At 48.3% G+C, this 14,470-nt stretch overlaps 1 protein-coding gene across 1 annotated transcript in view; it reads right to left on the bottom strand.

The window, feature by feature from the left end:
• The window catches only part of LDLR (low density lipoprotein receptor), a 22,595-nt gene extending 8,125 nt beyond the window's left edge, over nt 1-14,470 (bottom strand). The window contains exons 1-9 of the mRNA XM_075577484.1: nt 14,209-14,470; nt 4,747-4,869; nt 4,057-4,179; nt 3,044-3,418; nt 1,830-1,952; nt 1,589-1,711; nt 1,345-1,464; nt 740-865; nt 280-451 (exon numbers count right to left, since the gene is read on the bottom strand). Coding sequence (XP_075433599.1) covers nt 280-451; nt 740-865; nt 1,345-1,464; nt 1,589-1,711; nt 1,830-1,952; nt 3,044-3,418; nt 4,057-4,179; nt 4,747-4,869; nt 14,209-14,278 — 1,355 coding nt within the window. The 5' untranslated portion in view covers nt 14,279-14,470. The remainder of the gene's footprint in view (nt 1-279; nt 452-739; nt 866-1,344; nt 1,465-1,588; nt 1,712-1,829; nt 1,953-3,043; nt 3,419-4,056; nt 4,180-4,746; nt 4,870-14,208) is intronic.

Below are 14,470 nucleotides of genomic sequence, written 5' to 3'. Positions count from 1 at the left end.
CCGAGATACATCCCACCCCGTAGCGAGTGGCGGTAGCAGCTTTGGCTCGGTGGGGCTATCGAAATGGCGGCTTTAAAGCTCACGCCGGCTAACAGGAAGCCGCGAAATCCCTTAAAAGCTTCCCAATGGGCCGGAGGACCAGGACCTTCAAACCCACAGAGCTGCTACCGACGTACACGTACGCGCACACACGCGCACACGCACACACGCACACACGCACACACGCACACACGCACACACACGCGCACACGTTGGGGGAGCCCGGCTCTCCTCGGTTACCTGTAAATCTTCCTCTGGGACAGGTCGGACCAGTAGATTCTGTTGCTGGCGATCGCCATGTCCAGGGCCACCACGTTCTTGAGACGCGGGATGAAGCTCGTGTACTCGCTCCGGTCCAGCGTCATCTTCCTCACCTCGTGGCGGTTCGTGAAAAAGAGGTAGGCCACGGCGCCTAAAAAAAAGCGAGCGTAGAGGAGGGGGGGGGGGGGTGTTGAGTTAACAGACGTGGGGGTTGGCGGCTGATCAAACCCCTATGTAAAAAGCGGATGTCGCCGGTGGTGGAGCAGGTGAGAAAAAGGCTGGCGGTGTAGACACTTTAGTGCAGGCTTTGGGCCTAGCATACCAACTTGAAACCAAAAACCACTAATAAAGTTGGTTAAATCAGCTTTTAACGGGCTCACGTTCCCCGTAGGACATTTGTGGGGGGAGGGGGGGGGGGCCCTATCCCCTCTCCACCTACCGATGGCTTTGCAGGCGTGGGACGCCGGATCCATTTGGTAACCCTCGATGCACTCGCATTTGAAACCCCCGTCGAGGTTGACGCAGGTCTGGCTGCAGGCGTCGGGATCCTGGCATTCGTCAATGTCTGGATGGGGGGGGGGGGGGGGGGGGGAGAGAGAGAGGGGGGGGCGTCAAGGCTCAGTATCCAGAGGAAGGGTCCCACTGCGCGTTTAAAGTTCCCGTCCCCATGCGGTGCAGGGGGGGCCGTTTAGCTCAGCTCCCCCAATTTGTTTCAACTCTGGATTTTATTGTCATAAAGCACATAGGACAATTAGCCGCGGTTGTTTAGCCGCAACCATTTTCAGGGACATTTGGCTGCGGAGATTAGTTCGCTGCCGCAGGCAACTTTATATCCTGACCCCCTAACCCAAACGTGACGCTAAAAACCCCCTCGCCTTAACCAAACCCCAAAACGCCAATGGTCGGGGTAGAAAGGGCTGAAACATCCGCGGCTAAAACGGAAATGAAGCTCGCCGCGTTCACCAACTAGGCGTGAAAGAGGAGCTTTCTGACCAAGGTAAAAATTACCCAGAACCCCCCAGCAGTCCAACCCCTAAAACCCACCTTCGCAGCGCTTTGTGTCCGCCAGCCGGTACCCGTCCTGGCACAGGCACTCGTAGCCGATCTTCAGGTCCTTGCAGATGTGGGAACAGCCGCCGTTGGCGTTCAGGCACTCGTTCTGGCCTGGACATAAAAGGGGCGACGGAGAGCACGGTGAGTCAGCGCCCCCCTCGTTTCAGAGACGCGGGCGTGAGCGGGCGCAGACAGACGGGCCGGGCGGTTAGCGGGGGGACGTTTGCAGACTCACCGCATTCCTTGAGGGGCTCATCCGACCAGTCCCGGCAGTCCCGCTGCTGGTTACACACTTTGGCCGCGGCGATGCACTCGCCGCTGCGGCATTGGAACTTGTCGGGGCCCTCGCATTTGGTCACTGGGGGGGGGAAGAGAGAGGTCAGTGTTTTGGGGGGAAGAGAGGTCAGTGTTTTGGGGGAAAAGACGGTACACGGCGCATATTAAACGCGCGCACTCGGATCCGCCGCGCCGCTCACCATTCACGCAGCCCTCCTCGTCGCTCAGATCTTTGCAGTCGTACTCCCGGTCGCACTGACGGCTGCCGTGAATACACGTCCCGTCGCTGCACTGAAACTCATCCGGGCGGCACGTGGTCTTCACTGGGAGAGAAACGAGAGCCACGTTAATAAGCCGTCCAACACCGGTGTGACCAGATAGGGGTCTAGTCTGTCTGTGTCACCCTGCGGGGGGAGGGACAGGCTTCATGTCCCATAGCTCCCTCCTGTCTGTGTCACTGTGTCACCCTGCGGGGGGGAGGGACAGACTCCATGTCCCATAGCTCCCTCCTGTCTGTGTCACTGTGTCACCCTGCGGGGGGAGGGACAGACTCCATGTCCCATAGCTCCCTCCTGTCTGTGTCACCCTGCGGGGGGAGGGACAGACACCATGTCCCATAGCTCCCTCCTGTCTGTGTCACTGTGTCACCCTGCGGGGGAGGGACAGACTCCATGTCCCATAGCTCCCTCCTGTCTGTGTCACCCTGCGGGGGGAGGGACAGACTCCATGTCCCATAGCTCCCTCCTGTCTGTGTCACTGTGTCACCCTGCGGGGGAGGGACAGACTCCGTGTCCCATAGCTCCCTCCTTTCTGTGTCACTGTGTCACCCTGCGGGGGGAGGGACAGACTCCATGTCCCATAGCTCCCTCCTGTCTGTGTCACTGTGTCACCCTGCGGGGGGAGGGACAGACTCCATGTCCCATAGCTCCCTCCTGTCTGTGTCACTGTGTCACCCTGCGGGGGGAGGGACAGACTCCGTGTCCCATAGCTCCCTCCTGTCTGTGTCACTGTGTCACCCTGCGGGGGGAGGGACAGACTCCATGTCCCATAGCTCCCTCCTGTCTGTGTCACTGTGTCACCCTGCGGGGGGAGGGACAGACTCCATGTCCCATAGCTCCCTCCTGTCTGTGTCACTGTGTCACCCTGCGGGGGGAGGGACAGACTCCGTGCCCCATAGCTCCCTCCTGTCTGTGTCACTGTGTCACCCTGCGGGGGGAGGGACAGACTCCATGTCCCATAGCTCCCTCCTGTCTGTGTCACTGTGTCACCCTGCGGGGGGAGGGACAGACTCCATGTCCCATAGCTCCCTCCTGTCTGTGTCACCCAGCGGGGGGAGGGACAGACTCCATGTCCCACAGCTCCCTCCTGTCTGTGTCACTGTGTCACCCTGCGGCGGGATGGGGCAGACACATACCACAGTCCTTCTCGTCCGATTTGTCCTTGCAGTCGTTCCCCCCGTCACACTGCCAGGACTTGTGTATGCACTCTCCGCTCCCGCAGTGGAAATCCAGCGCGGAGCAGGGCTTGTCCGTCTTGACGGGCTCGCGCCCCGCGCAGTGCGCCTCGTCGCTGCCGTCCTCGCAGTCGGGGTCCCCGTCGCAGGCCCACAGGTTGGGGATGCAGACGCCGCTCTGGTTGCACTGGAACATGGCCGGGTTGCAGGTGGGGGCCGGGCAGGACGCCTCGTCGCTGCCGTCCTCGCAGTCGCGGTCCTCGTCGCACACAAACGCCAGGGAGATGCACTTCCCGTTGTGGCAGTGGAACTGGTCATCGGCGCAGGACTTGGGGGCTGAGAGGGAGGGGGGAGGGCGACCGAACCGTTACACGGGATCACACGAGACGTACATGCGACTACATATACGCGCGTGTGTGTACACAGTAGAAAGATAGGTGGAGGGGAAGGAACAGGAGAGGAGAGGGAGAAGAGAAGAGGAGAGAAGAGGGAAGAGGAGGGAAGAGGAGAGAAGAGGGAAGAGGAGAGAAGAGGGAAGGGGGGAGGAGAGAAGAGAGAAGGGGGGAGGAGAGAGGAGAGAAGGGGGGAGGAGAGAGGAGAGAAGGGGGGAGGAGAGAGGAGAGAAGGGGGGAGGAGAGAGGAGAGAAGGGGGGAGGAGAGAGGAGAGGGGGGAGAAAGAGTGACATATATACACATACAGTTATCAACACATCTATCTTCCTAATATATACACCATAGAGATATCTCACACATACACACCCCTAAATATTCCTAATCTGTAAAAATGCCGGTGAGAAAAAGAGTACAATAACCCTGAAAATATCTGTACATTTGCCCCCCCCCCCCCCCCGCCTCCATTTTTACCCTGGTCGGATATTTAATAGAAATAAGCCCCCCTGTAGGTTTCCAACCATTACTTTTATTGAATCTGCACCCCCACACCAACCTGGGCGCCTCGCACACGCGGCACTCACCACAGTCGTGCTCGTCCGAGCCGTTCTCGCAGTCCGTCTGGCCGTCACACCTCCAGGACGCGTGGACGCAGCGGTTTATGCGCCCGCCGCAGCCGAACTGCTGGGGGCTGCACGTTCTGGCCCCTGCGGAGAAGAGGGGGGCATTGTTATTATTAGATCTCGCGACGGGATAGCGCTACCGTTTTATCGCAGCCATTGAGTCCGACGGAAACCCGGCGGGGTCAGTTGGACACGGTGCAGCATTGAAAGTTACGGTTGTGCGTTTTATTGTGCTTTGCATGTTACACAATAGGTGCATCTAGTTTATACGTCGCTATAGGCAGTGTGTGTGTGTGTGTGTGTGTACACACACGTATATCAATACATTACCCAAACCAATAGTCTAAAGAACTGAAAACGCTGCACAAACGTTTCGGTCCTACACAGGGGAACCTTCTTCAGGGTGGGGTGCGGCGTGTGTGGTTGAGGGGAGGGGGCACGTGTGGTTGTGGGGAGGGTGTGCATGTGTAGCGGGCGGTGGTGTGTGTGTGTTGTGGGGGGTTAAATCTAGAGAAAGTGTCTGCAACCAGACAGAAACATTGAAAGACTGAAAAACTGAGTGCTTACACCGATAAAAAAAACAAACACCACTAGTTTAACTTCCTGCTCTGAAAAGCTTTTCGTGTAAACGCGCGGAGGCGGCAAACTCACGGCAGGTCTCCGGAAACTCGTCCGAGCCGTCCCTGCACTCCGTGCTGCCGTCGCAAACCCACTTGAAGGGGATACACTTCCCGTCTCCGCACTCAAACTCCGTCCTGCCGCACTTGGCGACTCCTGAAAGAAGAAGACAGAACGTAACTTGCTTTGGTTGCTTTCTAAAGGGGGGGGGGGGAAATGGCCGTCTGCGGCGCACGAGAAGTGACGGCTACAGGTAACTCGGCGCCGATCACGTGCTATACGCTGCGGATCCACCCAAAAACTTAAACGCAGCGATCCCCCCTGAACGGCAAGATTTTATTTATCGCCCCGGTTCCAGAGCTACTTCATGTTTTAGCGTCCAGTTTACAGAAATGTCCCAGAATCCCTTGCTGCAGTGGGAGCACTGTATGCTGGGTGATAATGGTGAAAGGCAGGGGGTTGCAGACCTGTCTAGGACATGTGAATGTGCGCACAAGTGATATTCTTGATTGGATAGAGATATAGATATATAGCCCGAAGTACCCCCTCAGTTTGTATCCTTAATACGAAGATTAAAAAAGGTTTCCCGCATGAAAACCAATTAGGATGCACGGTTAGTACCGTTCAAAAAAGGTGTTGAGGAATAGAAAAATCCAAAAAGTGTGCGCACCAGTATAAAAACTGGTATAAATTAGGTATTGTAAGCTCAGTTTCTTACATCGAACTAACTTTTCCAGTGATAAAAGTGCCTGAGCAATTAGAACAGGTTAGCAGTAAGAAATAAGATGCATTTGCATTACAATTGACGCTTAAATTTAGCATATGTATTTATTTTTATGTGCTATATTTAATATACACTTAATTGAATCTTTCCAGTGTGTTTCAGGCCTCGGGCAGCGGAGGGGAAATAATAATATATATATTAATTTTTTTGTTGTTAAGATTTTACATAACTTTAAAAGAAGGGTAAAATAAATCGTCAGCCATCTGAACGACTGACTCATTCAACATTTGAAACTTCCCCTGTTCAGCTACGTGAACCTCGGGGAAGTTCCAGCAGAAATAAAACCCTCTGAGACAATTTGTTCCACCTCAAAATACAACGGGGGTGGGGGGAGGGGGGGGGGGGGGAAATTCAGTTCACGATTGAGAAACAAAATACAAAATAAAAATACAAAAAGTCACATCATTTACGTACGCACTCACGAGGGGATTATTGGCCGGACACACGGACACACACGGACACACACGGACACACACGGACACACACGGACACACACATCTTGGGAATTCCAAGAAACCAACCTCATCCTTCTCACTCTCATCATCATCCCTCTCCTCCTCATCATCATCCCTCTCTCCTTCCCCTCATCTCTCTTTCCTATCACTTTCCTTTAATACCAAATGATGCCCCCAATTCTTTGCGCCTGTCTCTCCTTCTCAAGCAGTCTTACTTTCTCCGCACGCGCCAACTGACGTCCTCTTTCTGTCTCGCTCTGCTCGCTGTGTAAAACGTTATAGCTCTCCGACTCTCCTTATCTGCCAGCAGGCTATGTGCATTATGATGTTAACCAGGCACAACACCTACTGGCGGACTTGCTTGTCAGAGAAGTTGTAACAACACAGAATTCAAAATAGAATATATCCAATCGTATCCAAAACAGACAAAAAAAAAATAATTTGCTCCTTGAACCATCATGCAAAAAATTTGGTTACAATATCTTAAGGTGTCCAAATGCATAGCGGACAGACAACTTTCCAAAATATGTATATATATATGTATTGTTATTATAAACCCTCCATCTACTGTATAACGAGAGCATTAGAAACCAATTAAACTCTGAATACCTAGCACGCCGGGTGCTTGGTCAACCTTGCAGAGCGTGTAAATAGGAGTTCGAATAACTCCCGTAACCTTCCAGCCGCACCGCGGAAATCGACACGAACCAAACATTTCACCTCCATCAGCAGGCCAAGCGTCATTTCGGAGTACCCCCCGAGGCGCACGTCGCACGTCATAAGGCCGACACTTTAGGGGCCCCCGGGACGTGCGTCACGCATTAATTACTTTGGACGAACCCGTGACGTAGGCGACACGTCATAGGGTCCGCCGCGTAGAGGCGGCAACTGGAGGCTTCCGGCTCATTTTCTTGGCGAGATCGCAATCTGCGACCCGCGGGATCCAGTCGGCAGGAGACCTCCTCCGCTTCCGTTTTACAGATTAGATGTGCGAAATGCAAGTTATAAAAAGGAAAAAAAAAAAGGTCGTCACCTTTAAAAAAAAAGATGGCGTCGCCAGCCAAGTTATCCACACACACCCCCAGTTTTAAAATCGGCGGGTATGACGACAACCCCCCCACAGTGCAAACAAGGCGTATGTAGGGCGACGTGTGGCAGTCCACAAGTGGTCATGGGATCAGGAAATCATGCCAGTCAGATGAGGGAAACCAGGGGGGGGGAAATAAATACGGTATTTCACATTCCTCCGGTGAGGAGATAACCTCCGGTAGTAACATTTCATGCCCGACTACGTTCCTGCTTCATGTCTCTGAAGAGAGAATGAAAATAAATCCCCACGTGTGAGCACATTCACGCGTCTCAAACAGGTCCACAGCCCTGCCGCCTCCTCCCCCCCTCCCATTATCTTAGTGTTTCCACTGCCGCAAAGGATTCTGGGTAATGACATGCAAATGCGCACACAGGGTCACCTTTAGCTTCTTGTCCATTGTAACAGGGATCCCCTACAAAGCGTACGCCTGCCGTATTAGTTTTTCGGCACAACCTGGGGCTACAGAAGTGCAGAGGCAGTAACCCTGCTCGCAGACAGCCTTTCCCACCTTTTAGGTCTCATCAGTGTGAGCTTGGTTACTAGGCCTTGCAATGTGAAGCTGGTAGTAGCTACAACCGGACACAAAGTAAGTTCTGGCGAGTGTCTGAAGAAGAATTTGACAGATATCCCATGTCAAAAGGTGGTTGGGATTGGTTTCTTAAGGCCATAAAAAGGTGGGAAAGTGTGTGAGGTATACATACATACGCCCATGGGCCAAAATATTCGAATTATAGGAGTTAAATTCATTATAGTTTTCTGAGAGAGGAAGAGGGGGTGGGGGGGATTGCCACTTTAAAGATGGCCGCCCTTGCAATTTCCTACAAAACACAGCCCTCATCACGGACACGGTGGAATTTACTGCAGTTCTCTTTCCTCCAATACATCTGAACGTTTAACCGGCGCATTTCATGGCATTTCTTACCGCGTCGGGCCCTCAAAACAAACTTTTGCAAAGTTAAACGCTTTGGTTGGGTGTTTTTTTAACGCCAAAACGACCGTTAAAACGTCACGGTGAGCTTGCAAATTCGACGGGTCTGTACTGTTACAAAATGGTACATTTAGCGAGAGGGGGGAAAAAAAGGCGACATTTAAAAGAGGAGTACGTGCGCCCCAAATGTTAGAGAGAAATTACCATATTTCTTCCACTTCTACTTTATATACAGCTGTTGTAAGGATGGAAGACAAAGATTGGTCTCACGTTTCAAACCCTGAGGGACATGCCAGCCTGGCCTAATCCAGTCTCTATGTTAAACATATTAATAATATTAAACCATTTGCAAAGTCCCTTCAAAATGGCCATCACACTAACATTTCCAAGAAGCGCTTTATACCGCAGAGGCGTTCATTAAATTGCTTCGTTTAGATCTTATCAGCTTAATTAGTCCCAGGAAGGCAGTGTAGACTGCAAACCATAAGATAATTGGCCGCTGCTCTTTTAGCAAGTGAAGCGACCGTTGCTAGATGGGAAAAAACGAGTTCATACATCTTAAAAAAAAAAGCGTGAAATAAACATTAGCCAGGTAGGTTTGACCGGGGCCCACGATAAGTTATTGCAGACGTTTGCGAATATTTGTGCAAATCGTTCTCAACAACCACACAAAGGGTAAAAAAATACAAGCAAACCGTTTGCCCGACCATAATAAGTTTACTTTGTGGGTGTTTTTTTTATTATTATTAGTCGATCCCCACGTAACATTTCCAACACAAGTCGTCAAGGTCTTGCAAACGCCATCAAATTGGGAAATGTAACAAAAATGTGCAGAATTCGATAGAAACGAGCGTTCGGCAAGACGGGCGATTTTTGCAACGGTTCGGAAAGACAAAAATATGGAATCGTTTTTGGCCAATTTGTAATTGCACCTACAAAAAATGGGTTTTCTAAACTTGAAAAAGTGTATCCATCTTACACGTGGAAAGTATTTCTGCCACGTACATACGATTGGAATAGAGGCTGGCGACGTAATGTATCATTGTTCAAATACAAAAAAATAAATACTCAAAAGAATTTCTTAAACAAAAGCTTCCGATGTTCTTACAATGAAGAGGCAAGTCTGGTTTTGCAAGGTTTGTGTACAGGAAATAGGTTTGTTAAAAAAAAAAAAAAAAAAAAACGGTATTAACGCAATATGTCAAAGTTACGTGAAGCCATAAGAGAGACGATGTGTTCATTTTCACATTGGGCTATTCGTATTTATTTTAAAATAAAAAAAATGTCAGACAAGGCGGGAGCAAGACTTTACCCAGTTGGATTGAGGCCTAAAATGTGGATTTTTTTGCCAATATGGTTTTGGCACTGCGATACACTTTTGTGGTTCGCTGAACACCATGTGTCAAGTTGGCGTTTGGTTTTAAACATTAACTTTGCGGTTAACGGCCCACACCTGAACTTTATCCTGAATTACCAACAACCTAGCAGTTCTATTAATAAAAAAAGTGTGTTAAAGAGTTTCCACCTGCAAACGTTGCTTTTTTTTTTTGTTGGCCAAATGACAGCTGAAGCCCTTTAACTTGGCTCCACCGTCTTAAAAAGTTCAACTATGCACCAAATAATGGTCGTTAATGGTACCATGATTTTATTCTCAACATGGCCAAAGCAAGGGGATCTAAAAAGTTTCTAAACTATACCAACAACATCCAAATATATTTCAGTTTGCCTCTTTTAATACCTGCATCAAAAAGGTAAAAGATTTTAGATCTTTAAAAGGAGTGAACGAAATTCATGTTATGATGTTTCCGAAAAGCCATATTCCTCCCTCTGTTTTTGTTCAAACTTAAAGATGGCGGAGCTATTAAAATTCGTTATTGTGGCGGTTTTGGTATTGGCGTGCGTGGAATAGAAAATTGCACAAAAATAACTAAACGTGCGTTTAAGCGACCTGAAGTTACAATACAGGTAACCAAACATTTTGTGTCGAGTTGCACTAATACACGAGAGCAGCCATGTGTACATGAGAATTCGCTGTGGGAACTCAACACTTCATTTCGGATAATAATTTGTCCCGCCACTGAAATGCACAATACTTTTATTTTTATGGAAAATCCTAGGACCTGTCAGATTTGCAGACAGAGAAAATGAGAAATAACCAGTTGCAGGTTACAATGAGAAAAAGGATTCACGAACAACTCAACCCGGAACATCTGGGCTCCTAAACAATGGGGATTCAAAATGGCGTCCTTGAAAGTGGCCACCTATCTCATACAAATTAGGTCTTTAAGACGCTTCTCCCACGAGAAAGAGAAAGATTACATGGATATTTCCATGTGACAACCCACATCTTGTGTGAAATGGATTTCACTTGATGCCTGAACTTTGAATACAAAATGGAATATATATATATATATATATATATATATATATATATATATATATATATATATATATATATATATATATATATATATATATATATATATATATATACACATATACACACACACACACACGAAAAGAGCACGATTGTAGATTGCGTTCGTCAGAGAAACCCCAGCAATGATTTTGCCATCATTGTAAAGTTTGGGCGGGTCTCTTTGGAAATGGAAATGAACGTTTTCAGCCACAACAGAATGTGGTCAGGAAATAATGAGTTGGGGCTCATCCACACGCCATATTAGGCCAATGCGCGCCCCCGTGACGTCACGTGCGCAATGGGCACGCTCGAAACCTGCACTGCAGGCATCGGGAGGCGGGCCATGACGTCATGGGAGCGGTTCGCCCTCATTGGCTGAACCGCTAACATGACGCAGCCATCACAATATCAATTTCAGATGCCTGCTCAAAATGTGCACGCTTGGACGCGTCGTTCGCGCTCAATTGAAAACATTCATTTGTTTTGGCGGCGCGTGCCCCGCAATTATAAATCACGCCCCAATATTAATACGGCTAAAACCGAGACCCTCTCCTTAAGAGTGAGGGAGGGATTAGTGGGAAATTAGTAAACGGCCCCTCCCAACGACCTAAACGTGCCACTTCCAACCTTGGAGGCCTCGTTACCGCCCCTGTTCTGTATCACATGTGCACCAGTTTAAACTGATCACATTCGGTTACACCTTAACCTAAACTGGTGCAAAAAAAAAAAAAAAAGGAGGATGGGATACTTTGGATAAAATGTGACCGTTAATAATAATAAAATTAAAGAACGCCTAAAACGTACCCACCCAAATTTTTTACACTTACAATTTTAGAAATAATGGTCAGCAAGGCATTCCAATGGCAACCAAAGAGGTTTATTAAATGTCATTTATAATTATGTTTAATAGTGACTTGGATATTTCAGGGAATTTTTATTTTATTTCTTAAACCAATGCTCGCGCTCCTATAGCGAGAAAAGTCTGGGACTTTACACAGTTCCCACCACTAACAAATCTTGTGACGTCCCATTTGTGTCGGTCACATGAAGGCTGTGAGCAGACGTCACACGTCCCCTATATTACTGTAACGTGACATGTTTACGTGCTAAACCTTTCCCGTTGTCTCATTTCTCCGTTGATGTCAAAGGAAACTGCCGTTAACAGGCTATAATTCAGATTTTACACCCTGAAGTGCCTCGTCGCCTTTAACCACTTCATTTAATTGCAGTTTATTAGTGATTCTTGTCATTAGTGATTCTTGTCATTAGTGATGGCTGGATATATTTATTTATTTTTTAAATATAGATTGAGAGAAGATACTCAAAATGGCATCATTCATTCAATAAATGCAGTTAAATATGGGTTTGTAATAATCAACGTATACCTGGACACTTATTTCTCTAAAAGTTCATACCCTGGGTAACAGGTAACACACAAAAATAGTCTAAATTTGAGAAACCTATAACGGGCACCCCAAAATCAGAATAAAATTATAATTGCACACTTATCGTCATGAGAAAAACATGGAAAATATCCTCATAAAACTATAGGCCTTTTGCTTGTCATTACATTGGAGCACATGGCTGGGAAAATATTGTAAGATTTATTTTGGTTTCCCTATACATTTAGGTGTAATTGGAAGGACATGATGACTACATAGGGATGTTTAAGAGCATATGGTCAATATTTCACTTTAATGTGGTACTATTGCTCAGGAAACAAATATACACTCATTATGCCCAGTATAATGCACCAGGTCCAAATACGTGCGTAAATGCTTATCAGCACAGGCCCCACGCCCTTGTCTTTCTCAAAAGGAAGGGGGCGTTTAGATGTTTGCCCTTGGCTACCGCCCTCATCAGAAGGGGCGGCCATTACGTCTCCCCCCTCCCTGACAGGAATTCCCGCCCAAAAGCGGGGAGGAGCTTTCCCGCCACGCCGGGTGGGAGAGAACACACACACTTTCTCAAAAAAGGGGCCAGTACGCGAGCTCGACCGCCCACTCCAAGCCACGCCCTCGCTCCCATTGGCCGGGAGGGCGGGGGCTCGCGATCGGCAGATGCCCCGGCAGCCAATCAACAGCTGGATCGCGAGCGGCCCATTGATGACCGAACAGGAGGTGGGCGGGGCTTAAGGAGGCATGCCTCAGTGTGATTGGAGGAGGGGGAAGCCGCCGGGTTGTAGATGCCACAGACAGACACGTTAATTAACGAAGTCATTACGAGCACAGAAACCTCAATTGACCCTCATAATGAAACAATAATAATAATAAAACAAATATACTATGAAATAAATACTAAAAAAATAAAAAGTGCAAGAAATCAGCCCTATATAAAGATGAGATGGGCTGAATCCACCAGATATTAATAGCAGCTAATTAACAACCACTAATTAGAAACAGTGCAAATAGTTTCCATGAGGCAAAGTGCATTATAAACCTGGTTATGAGACATTTCTGGAGGTCACAGGTAGCAGAATTAAGCCAAAAATGCACCTTCCTCTCACCCCTGATAATAAGGGAGTGGCTGACAGGATGCGATCATTAAAAGTCAATTCAAAAATGAGGAATACAAATGGTGTAAAATAATAAAAATGAGAAGCCATTTGATGGGGGGGAAAGAGGAAAAATACATGAAGATGATACACAATAAACTAATAGAGTAGGAGGCAAACCGGAGACCATATGGCTGGTGTCCTCAGCTAACCTGTTCTCCCACCATCATTGCCAATCAAATATTCCCACTTTATTACCCAATAAAGTGACATTAATCCAATGCACTGATAACTTGAGGTTGTTTATTACACAGAGGCGAGGAGTTAGCCATGTTAATAACAACGTTTGGTGTAAAAACACAAAATAACTGGGGAGAGCACCACCAGTGCCTTCACAAATACAAGTAACTAGCAATAATGAAAACACATGGGAAATGAATAATAATAAATTATAGTTAAAAGCCATTTGTAACAAAAATAAAAAATTAAAAGGGAATGGCCCACATTATAAACAGGCCCATGGACTCCACCTATAATAGGAATTTAAATTCCATTGCAACCCACACGTGGAATATAAGGTTAATAATACAGGGATATATAGATATATATACACACATACACACACATACACACACATACACACACACACACACACACACTTCTCACATTCTAACACACACACACGTGTGTGTATATATAATGAAACCCCATTTTATCCCATACAATACACACAGGGATCCCCAGTTTCCCCCCTTCCCCGAGTTTGCTGATCCCCAGCTTCCCCCCTTCCCTGAGTTTGCAGATCCCCAGATTCCCCCCTTCCCCTGAGTTTGCAGATCCCCAGATATCCCCCCCTTCCCCTGAGTTTGCAGATCCCCAGATTCCCCCCTTCCCGAGTTTGCAGATCCCCAGATTCCCCCTTCCCTGAGTTTGCAGATCCCCAGATTCCCCCCTTCCCTGAGTTTGCAGATCCCCAGATTCCCCCCTTCCCTGAGTTTGCAGATCCCCAGATTCCCCCCTTACCCGAGTTTGCAGATCCCCAGATTCCCCCCTCCCCTCAGTTTGCAGATCCCCCCCCTTCCCCTGAGTTTGCAGATCCCCAGATTCCCCCCTTCCCCTGAGTTTGCAGATCCCCAGATCCCCCCCTTCCCTGAGTTCCCTGAGTTTGCAGATCCCAGCTTCCCCCCTTCCCTGAGTTTGCAGATCCCCAGATTCCCCCCTTCCCCTGAGTTTGCAGATCCCCAGATTCCCCCCTTCCCTGAGTTTGCAGATCCCCAGATTCCCCCCTTCCCCTCAGTTTGCAGTTCCCAGATCCCCCCCCTTACCTGAGTTTGCAGACACCAGCTTCAGCAGAACAAGCAGCAGTACAGATGCTGGGAGCCCTTCAGATCTCATCCTCACCCTATAAGTAAAAAAAAAACCTATATCTCTGCACCCCCCCTAATAATGTGTATTTGTAGGGTCTCCTGGTTAGCAAAAGGGCAGGGACAGCAGCCTGACAGCATGCAGCGTTATTGCAGAGTAAAGGGGACACCCTGAGTGAATTTGAATTAACTCCTCTTTTTTTTGCTCACACACAGAGGGTGG

Source organism: Ascaphus truei, chromosome 20 (genome assembly GCF_040206685.1).
Source record: "Ascaphus truei isolate aAscTru1 chromosome 20, aAscTru1.hap1, whole genome shotgun sequence".
In the NCBI taxonomy this organism is placed as follows: Eukaryota; Metazoa; Chordata; class Amphibia; order Anura; family Ascaphidae; genus Ascaphus; species Ascaphus truei.
Note: the sequence above shows the minus strand (reverse complement) of the source record. Positions and strands in the feature narration are given on the sequence as shown.